At 42.7% G+C, this 10,470-nt stretch overlaps 1 protein-coding gene across 1 annotated transcript in view; it reads right to left on the bottom strand.

Moving 5' to 3' along the window:
- Positions 1-961: 961 nt before the first annotated feature.
- Positions 962-10,470, bottom strand: part of LOC133562849 (tumor protein p53-inducible protein 11-like) — a 35,139-nt gene continuing 25,630 nt past the window's right edge. Inside the window, exons 5-6 of the mRNA XM_061916655.1 lie at positions 8,472-8,573; positions 962-1,448 (exon numbers count right to left, since the gene is read on the bottom strand). Of these exons, the coding sequence (XP_061772639.1) occupies positions 1,315-1,448; positions 8,472-8,573 (236 nt within the window). The 3' untranslated portion in view covers positions 962-1,314. The remainder of the gene's footprint in view (positions 1,449-8,471; positions 8,574-10,470) is intronic.

Here is a 10,470-nt window from a genome sequence, read left to right as displayed (position 1 = left end):
AATTCACATTGTAGGAATTTTAAAGAATTTATTTGTAAATGATGGTGGAAAATAAGTATTTGGTCAACCATTCAAAGCTCTCACTGATGGAAGGAGGTTTTGGCTCAAAATCTCACGATTCATTCTTTCCTTAACACGGATCAATCGTCCTGTCCCCTTAGCAGAAAAACAGCCCCAAAGCATGATGTTTCCAGCCCCATACTTCACAGTAGGTACGGTGTTCTTGGGATGCAACTCAGCATTCTTCTTCCTCCAAACACGACGAGTTGAGTTTATACCAAAAAGTTCTATTTTGGTTTCATCTGACCACATGACATTCTCCCAATCCTCTGCTGTATCATCCATGTATCCATTTTGGTATAAACTCAACTCGTCCTGTTTGGAGGAAGAACAATACTGAGTTGCATCCCAAGAACACCACACCTACTGTGAAGCATGGGGGTGGAAACATCATGCTTTGGGGCTGTTTTTCTGCTAAGGGGACAGGACGATTGATTCGTGTTAAGGAAAGAAAAATGGGGCCATGTATCGTGAGATTTTGAGCCAAAACCTCCTTCCATCAGTGAGAGCTTTGAATGGTTGACCAAATACTTATTTTCCAACATCATTTACAAATAAATTCCTACACTGTGAATTCCCGGATTTTTTTTTTTCACATTCTGTCTCTCACAGTTGAAGTGTACCTATGATGAAAATTACAGACCTCTGTCATCATTTTAAGTGGGAGAACTTGCACAATCGCTGGCTGACTAAATACTTTTTTTTGCCACAGTATATATATATATATATATATATATATATATATATATATACTGTGATGGGATGGCAACTTGTCCAGGGGTGTACCCCGCCTACCGCCCAAATGCAGCTGAGATAGGGTCCAGCGACTGTCCAGCGAAGGGGTTGGGACCATCAGTTGTGTTGAGAATGAGAAGGTGTGTCCAAAAGGTTTGTCGTGTGTACAACAGCGTGAGAGACGTCCAAGTACATTACATACCTGGAACAAAGGAACACAAGAATACAATATCATAGAATTTTTTTTTTTTTTTTACAACAACAGCACTCAAAACGCAGGATATGTGTTGGACCTCACAACATCATTCATACCATGAGGTCTTGAGTTTTCCGTATAGAGTCTGTAATGTTCTATTGGCAGGGTGATACTAAGCTAGGTCCCGTGGAGGGAGCGTGGAGCGTGCACCCGCTGGCAAAATAACGCTCCCAGCTCCAATTCAAACAACAATCCAAACCTTCCTGCCGCCGCGTCGATGCTGGGCTGTCGTCTCCTTGGGGGGGGGAACGCTGCAGTCAAGCTCACACCTTCTTCGGCTTGCGACCCAGGTGGTAGTAGTACGCCATGGTGACCACCAGGAAGAGTACTCGGCTGAGGAGCAGCAGCATGGCAGCGTGGGGCAGCATGGCCATCTCTATTAAGGTGATGGATGTCACTGCAACCATAGAGGGACACCCTAATTACACACTGGACATTCACTCTGTGTGTAAACCAGGGGTGCCCACACTTTTTCTGCAGGCGAGCTACTTTTCAATTGACCAACTCGAGGGGATCTACCTCATTTATATATATCATTTATATTTATTTATTTATGAAAGAGACATTTTTGTAAACAAGTTAAATGTGTTTAATGATAATACAAGCATGTGTAACACATATAGATGTCTTTCTTTCACAAAGACAAGAATATAAGTTGGTGTATTACCTGATTCTGATGACTTGCATTGATTGGAATCAGACAGTAATGATGATAACGCCCACATTTTCAAATGGAGGAGAAAAAAAGTTGTCCTTTCTGTACAATACCACATGAAAGTGGTTGGTTTTTGGCCTCTAATTCATCCAGCTTCCATACACTTTACAAGAAAAACATTGGCGGCAAATTCCGTAGCTTGCTTGATTGACATTCACGGCACCCGAGGGTCTTGTGAGATGACGCTGGCTGCTGCCAGTTCATTATTATGAAAAAATGACAGAGAGGAAGGCGAGAAACACTTTTTATTTCAACAGACTTTCGTCAAAACTCTAAAGGCCGACTGCACATTTCCTATCTTCACAATAAAAGCCCTGCTTCTTGCTGCCTGCGCTAACAAAATAAGAGTCTCGGAAAGCTGGCGTGCACAAGTGATGTGCATGCCAGCTTTCTGAGGGATCGCTTGTGCACGCCAGTTTTCCGAGACTCTGTATTTAGTTAGCGCAGGCAGCATGAAGCAGGGCTTTTATTGTGAAGATAGGAAATGTGCAGTCGGCCTTTAGAGTTTTGACGAAAGTCTGTTGAAATAAAAAGTGTTTCTCGCCTTCCTCTCGGTCATATTTTCATAATAATGATCTTGCAGCAGCCAGCGTCATCTCACAAGACCCTCCGGTACCGTGAATGTATTTTAAGTGACGTCTTGGTGAAGATTGATGATCACTAATTTTTAGGTCTATTTTTTTTAAAAGCCTGGCTGGAGATCGACTGACACACCCCCCGCGGTCGACTGGTAGCTCGCGATCGACTAAATGGGCACCCCTGCTTTAGAGATTTATTACTCAAGTAAAAGTAAGGAGTAGTCACCCAAATATTTACTTGAGTAAAAGTAAAAAGTATGTTGTGAAAAAACTACTCAAGTACTGAGTAACTGATGAGTAACCTGATTACGGCAAATAATGCACAAAAACATAAAAATAGCAATGAGCAAATTCAGAGCGAGGAATATCTCTTAAGCAACTAAAACAATAATCCATCCATCCATTTTCTACCGCTTATTCCCTTTCGGGGTCACGGGGGGCGCTGGCGCCTATCTCAGCTACAATCGGGCGGAAGGCGGGGTACAATAATATTTATTAAATAATAGTACATTAAAATAAAATAAGCCACAATAACTTAACAGCACCATAGCCTCAGTAGGCATTCATTGATTTGATTGATTGATTAAAACTTGTATTATTAGATTGCACAGTACAGTACATATTCCGTATAATTGACCACTAAATGGTAACACCCCAATAAGTTTTTCAATGTTTATCAATTACTTAATAAATGACCAAGTCGAGGTGATCTACCTCATATATACATACACACACATATCATTTATACACACATATATACATATATATATATATACATACGTATATATACATACATACATTTATATATACAGTATATAATTTACATTTATTTATTTTGACGTTTTTGTTCACATGTTGAAGGTGTTTTAATGAATATACATGCATGTTTAACATATAGATTCTTATCTTTCATGAAGACAAGAATATAAGTTGGTGTATTACCTGATTCTGATGACTTGCATTGTAGTGCTGATAACGTCCACTTTTTCAAATGGAGGAGAAAAAAAGTTCCTCTTTTCTGTCTAATACCACATGAAAGTCGTTGGTTTTTGGCATCTTATCTGTCCAGCTTCCATATTCGTTTTTATACACTTTACAAGAAATACATTGGCGGCAAATTCCGTAGCTTGCTAGCTTGTTTGCGCTGGCTTTCGGAGACTCTTATTTTGTTAGCGCAGGCGCGATGGAGCTGTGCTTTTATTGTGAAGACAGGAACTGTGCGATCAGTCTTTAGGCTTTTGACGGGAAGTACGGTTGAAATAAAATGTGTCTTTTTTTCCTATACACTTTTGATTGATTGATTGAAACTTCTATTATTAGATTGCACAGTACAGTACATATTCCGTACAATTGACCACTAAATGGTAACACCCAAATTAGTTTTTCAACATGTTTAAGTCGGGTTTTACGTATCACGGTCATGTGACCGCCTGGCTCTGTTTGATTGGTCCAACGTCACCAGTGACTGCATGTGATTGGTGAAACGCAGGCATGCGTAGTTCCTACTTTGAAGCTCTGTCATAAACCAAAACAAACATTAATAGATCGATAGAAAAAAGTAGCGAGTAGCGAGCTTAATGTAGATAAATGGAACGGAGTAAAAGTAGCGTTTCTTCTCTATAAATATACTCAAGTAAAAGTAAAAGTATGTCGCATAAAAACTACTCGTAGAAGTACAATTCATCCCAAAAGTTACTCAAGTAAATGTAACGGAGTAAATGTAGCGCGTTACTACCCACCTCTGGCAAAGGCCTAGTACCTGACTGCCCCCTAGCCAGGGATACGGTGAAGACCTCAATGGCAGAGCAGGCGGAAGACGGTAGACGTAAGAACTACCACGAGAACGAAGGCACCCCCACATCCATGTGGGCCCAGTTATGGTGAAATAACAACCAAAAACTTTAACGGTGTAACAGGCGGAGGATGATTGCTAACCCTGTGGAGCGTCACAACGGCTGAAGAAGGCTGCAGCAGAAAAGGGTCCCCAGTCGTCTTGGACTCCATGCCACTGGACCCTGACTTGTCAAGGATGGTGTGGTGACTGCCTGTGCACCAGTCTCCCCACGTGAAACAAAGTCACACACAGGCGTCCTAAATAATCGCTTCAAGTGATGATAATAACTACCAGAGGGTACTAGGAAACCATGAGCACAGAGCATTAGCATACTGTAATTGTCAGAGCTTTGATGAGCATAAATTAGCTAAACTGCTAAAAAGAAATGCAGTGCAAATGGTCCTGGGGAGTTCTATCTAACATGGCAGATATGCAGTACGGGACACACCTTCTCATTTCAATGTGTTTTCTTCATTTTCATGACTATTTACATTGTAGATTGTCCCTGAAGGCATCAAAACTGTGAAGTGAAAACAATTTCAGGCGACTACCTCTTGAAGCTCATGGAGAGAATGCCGAGAGTGTGTGAAGCAGTAATCAGAGCAAAGGGTGGCTATTTTGAAGAAACTAGAATATAAAACATCCATCCGTCCATCCATCCATCTTCTTCCGCTTATCCGAGGTCGGGTCACGGGGGCAACAGCCTAAGCAGGGAAACCCAGACTTCCCTCTCCCCAGCCACTTCGTCTAGCTCTTCCCGGGGGATCCCGAGGCGTTCCCAGGCCAGCCGGGAGACATAGTCTTCCCAACGTGTCCTGGGTCTTTCCCGTGGCCTCCTACCGGTTGGACGTGTCCTAAACACCTCCCTAGGGAGGCGTTCGGGTGGCATCCTGACCATGTGGAGGGGCAGCGGCTTTACTTTGAGCTCCTCCCGGATGACAGAGCTTCTCACCCTATCTCTAAGGGAGAGACCCACCACCCGGCGGAGGAAACTCATTTGGGCCGCTTGTACCCGTGATCTTGTCCTTTCGGTCATGACCCAAAGCTCATGACCATAGGTGAGGATGGGAACGTAGATCAACCGGTAAATTGTGAGCTTTGCCTTCCGGTTCAGCTCCTTCTTCACAACGGATCGGTACAACGTCCGCATTACTGAAGACGCCGCACCGATCCGCCCGTCGATCTCACGATCCACTCTTCCCTCACTCGTGAACAAGACTCCCAGGTACTTGAACTCCTCCACTTGGGGCAGGGTCTCCTCCCCAACCCGTAGATGGCACTCCACTCTTTTCCAGAAGAGAACCATGGACTCGGACTTGGAGGTGCTGATTCTCATCCCAGTCGCTTCAAACTTGGCTGCAAACCGATCCAGTGAGTGCTGAAGATCCCAGCCAGATGAAGCCATCAGAGCCACATCGTCTGAAAAAAGCAGAGACCTAATCCCGCAGCCACCAAACTGGATCCCCTCAACTCCCTGACTGCGCCTAGAAATTCTGTCCATAAAAGTTATGAACAGAATCGGCCACAAAGAGCAGCCTTGGTGGAGTCCAATCTTCACTGGAAACGTGTCCGACTTACTGCCGGCAATGCGGACCAAGCTCTGACACTGATCATACAGGGAGCGGACCGCCACAATCAGACAGTCCGATACCCCATACTCTCTGAGCACTCCCCACAGGACTTCCCGAGGGACACGGTCCAATGCCTTCTCCAAGTCCACAAAGCAAATGAAGACTGGTTGGGCAAACTCCCATGCAACCTCAAGAACCCTGCCGAGAGTATAGAGCCGGTCCACAGTTCCACGACCGGGATGAAAACCACACTGTTCCCCCTGAATCTGCGGTTCGACTATCCGGCGTAGCCTCCTGGAAATGTGTTCGACTTCCTGCCAGCAATGCGAACCAAGCTCTGACACTGACCGTACAGGGAAGGGACCGCCACAATCAGACAGTCCGGTACTCCAAACAAAGCTTATCCAATAAATATTATCGTTTTTCTATTGGGGCTCCAGTACTCTGGAATGCCCTCCCGGTAACATTTAGAGATGCTACCTCAGTAGAAGCATTTAAGTCCCATCTTCAAACTCATTTGTATACTTTAGCCTTTAAATAGACCCCCTTTTTAGACCAGTTGATCTGCCGTTTCTTTCCTTTTTTCCTCTGCCCCCCTCTCCCTTGTGGAGGGGGGCGGGGGGACACAGGTCCGGTGGCCACAGATGAAGTGCTGGCTGTCCAGAGTCGGGAACCAGGATGGACGCTCGTCCAGAGTCGGGACCCAGGATGGACCGGTCGCCTGTGCATCGGTTTGGGACATCCCTGCCCATCTCTGCTTGGGATGGTCTCCTGCTGGCTCCACTATGGACTGGATTCTCACTGTTATGTTGGATCCACTATGGACTGGATTTTCACAATATCATGCTAGACCCGCTTGACATCCATTGTTTTCGGTCTCCTTTAGAGGTGGGGCGGTTGCCCACATATGCGGTCCTCTTCAAGGTTTCTCATAGTCCACATTGTCACTGATGTCCCACTGAGGTGAGTTTTTCCTTGCCCTTATGTGGGTTCTGTACCGCAGATGCCGTTGTGGCTTGTGCAGCCCTTTAAGACACATGTGATTTAGGGCTATATAAATAAACGTTGATTGATTGATGTCATAAGATGCACACTCTAGCGTCAATAAGTTAAACCGTTGTCAAGCTACACCGTTGGGGGCGGGATAGCTCGGTTGGTAGAGCGGCTGTGCCAGCAACTTGAGGGTTGCAGTTTCGATCCCCGCTTCTGCCATCCAAGTCACTGCCGTTGTGTCCTTGGGCAAGACACTTTACCCACCTGCTCCCAGTGCCACCCACACTGCTTTAAATGAAACTTAGATATTGGGTTTCACTATGTAAAGCGTTTTGAGTCACTAGAGAAAGCGCTATATAAATATAATTCACTTCACTTAAAAGTTGTGTCTTTAAATAAGATTTAAATACTTTGAATACACCAAGACAATCAAATAGGAGGATTGCTTTAAAGCTGTTTTGCTTAACCTTCCTCTTGTGTTAGCTTTCTGTTACCATCTCTTATGTTAACGGGTCTGTTTTGACCCATGTCTTAAATCAGCTGTAAAATACACTAAAAACAATTATCTATCATCCAATTTGTTTCTCGTCTCTTGGTTACCTTGTTAGGCTTCTTTATCCTTGAAAATATTGGTTTTAATATTTTTGGTTTGGGCCATTGGGCCTTTTTTTTTGTCAGTATACCCCTCGATTTCAATTTTTAAAAATGGTAAAACGAACCTCAAGAGAATCATATAAATAAAAAAAAGGTTGTTGTGTTACCTAACTATTACTAAGGGGTATTAGAACAAATCTCTTAAATAAATGTTTTTTATTCATTTTTTCATTTTAAGAATTTTAACTATAGTAACATCTATGGTGTTACGGGTTAATTTCGACCCATATATATTTACTTCAAGAAAATGGCTAAAAAGTATTTTTTGCAGCAACAGAAATCCAACATCACACAAACAACAACCAATCAAGCAAATGAAACCAAGAGAAATAGATTACTAGTTCCAAAACTAATAAAAAAACAAAATCAGAGTGGCAAAAAGTGACACTTTTAGTGTCCGTCTTTTGTTTGTTTTTGTACAGGATAACAAGGTTTAATGAGAATCCACTAAAGCTCACATGATTGGGAGAGGAGCTGGCTGTCAGTGTGTTCAGTTTTGACTCTTATCATTGCTTTATCATCTTATTTTTATAACTGGGTCGAAACCGACCCTAACAACACCAAGGGCATAATTTCTACCAGAGCATTTTATAACTTAGTGAAAAAAATTAAAATGTTTTATTTTGTCGAAAAAGAGGTTCCTGACTAAGTTAAAAAGCCTTGATGCAAAAAAAATAAATGTATGTGGTGTTTTTATGCATTCAAAAACTAAAACGCGTCGGTGCCGACCCTAACACAAGACTAAACTAATTGTCAGTTATCTGTGCTATGTCTGAAAATATTATTAAAAAAAAAAAAAAAAAGTACAAAATGTCTGGTGTGTTAAAGGAGGTGCTTTTTGTTGCACCCAGTAACGTATTTATATATTTTTTTGTATTTGGAATTTACCTTGAAAACCCAAAGCAGGCTGCAACTCTACAGAATGAACACATGAGGGCAGCAGTGCGCCTGATAGGAAGGCAGCAGTGGAAGTGACACTGGGCTAAAAGCTGCACTAATCATGCCAGAGTCAGACATTTGGTCAATAACATTTATGTGAGGCTGTAAAGCAGGAGAGGAAAATATTGTATATTACCAAGAAATTGTACTGCAAAGTAGCAAGCTTCGCTCAAAAGAGTCCACTGGATGACGATCTTCTCTGCTGTGTAGAGACCATTCCACATGATGAGGGCCAAACCTGCAGACACAGACCGTTGGGAGTAAATGAGGGCATTGTGGAATTGTGCGTGCATAGCGTCACATATACAAACAATACCACAGGTCTATTGATTCAGAATAACGCTCTCAACCTAGTGATTCTAATAAAGGCTTGTGCTCCGTCATTTGTTTTCCCAAGCCTCCTTCCACTTAATTTCCCTGCGTGACACACGCCGTCTTCTACACACACACAAGCAGAGAAGTGAGGCTGTGGCGAAAAGGAGGGGTGGGGGGGCTGATGGACCGTATCGTCTCCCTGCCTGATACCGTCTGTCTGGCTGATGAGACCCTGCCCTTCAGCCCGTTTTTGCAGCTTCTTGTCGAGGAAGAAAATCACCTCCCCCCACCCTTGATAATCCCCAGAGCCCTGTTGACATTCAACACAGAAGAAAAAGCCCCGCTACTTATTGCTCCTGCAAGCTGGCTTGTCCACACCTTCGCCTGGACGGCCATCTTTTATTTCTCCTTCCAGCTCGACAGCATGTTCTTAATCAGACGGGTTTTTTCTCCGTGGGCCAATGGCTAAATAAAGTGGTTACCGTATTTTCCGGACCATAGGTTGCACCGGATTATAAAGTACACGGCGGATGAGAGGGTCTATTTTCATACAAAAGGTGCACCGGATTACAAGGCACATTAAAGGAGTCATACATATATATATATATAGAGAGAGAGAGAGACAGAGAGAGAGACAGAGAGAGAGAGAGAGAGAGAGAGACTTCCTTGTGGTCTACATAACATGTAATGGTGGTTCTTTGGTCAAAATGCTACATGGATGATGATTTACAGATCATATTCAAGTCACTTTCAGGACGCGCTGTTTTGTGGGCGGTCTTATTTACGTGGTTCACCTTCGACAGCGTCTTCTCCCCGTCATCTTTGTTGTAGCGGTGTAGCGTGCAAGGACGGGAGCGGAAGAAATGTCAAAAGATGGAGCTAACTGTTTTAATGACATTCGGACTTTACTTCGATCAATAACGGAGCAGCATCTCCTCATCCGTGGCTCACTAGTACAACATCAACGCCAAAATGTGTCCCGTGACAAACCGTCTGACTGGAACTCTCTAATAACTAAAGTTCCTTGGGTGATTAATGTAAACTCACTACACTGGTATGTTTTAGCGCTTTCATGGCGAGTTTACTGACAAATATAAGTAGGAACTTTACACTACTTTATATTAGAAATGGCAACAGGCATGAGGATGTTGAAGTGGGCGGGGTTGTTTGATTGATTGATTGATTGATTGAAACTTTTATTAGTAGATTGCACAGTACAGTACAAATTCCGTACAATTGACCACTATATGGTAAAACCCCAATAAGTTTATCAACTTGTTTAAGTCTGGGTCCACGTTAATCAGTTAATGGTAATTGGGGGGCCGGGGGTGTATATTGTAGCGTCCCGGAAGAGTTAGTGCTGCAAGGGGTCTGGGTATTTGTCCTGTTGTGTTCATGTTGTTATACAAAAAACATAAATATAAATATACACACATATATATACATATACACACACACACACATACACACATGTATATATATATATATATATATATATATATATATATATATATATATATATATATATATATATATATATGTAGGTGTGGGAAAAATCACAAGACTCCTTCATCTCTACAGAACTGTTTCATGAAGGGTTCCCTCAATCATCAGGAGATTTGGGAATTTGAGAAAATTTGAGAAAATCTCCTGATGATTGAGGGAACCCCTCATGAAACAGTTCTGTAGAGATGAAGGAGTCTTGTGATTTTTCCCACACCTACATATTGCGCTCTACCACGGTATCGAGCACTATTCTCTGGATAATCCAATCAAGATATATATATATATACACACATATGTACAGTATACATAGATAT

Source organism: Nerophis ophidion, linkage group LG12 (genome assembly GCF_033978795.1).
Source record: "Nerophis ophidion isolate RoL-2023_Sa linkage group LG12, RoL_Noph_v1.0, whole genome shotgun sequence".
Taxonomy (NCBI): domain Eukaryota; kingdom Metazoa; phylum Chordata; class Actinopteri; order Syngnathiformes; family Syngnathidae; genus Nerophis; species Nerophis ophidion.
The sequence above is the reverse complement of the archived record's forward strand: the minus strand, read 5'-3'. Positions and strand labels throughout refer to the sequence as shown.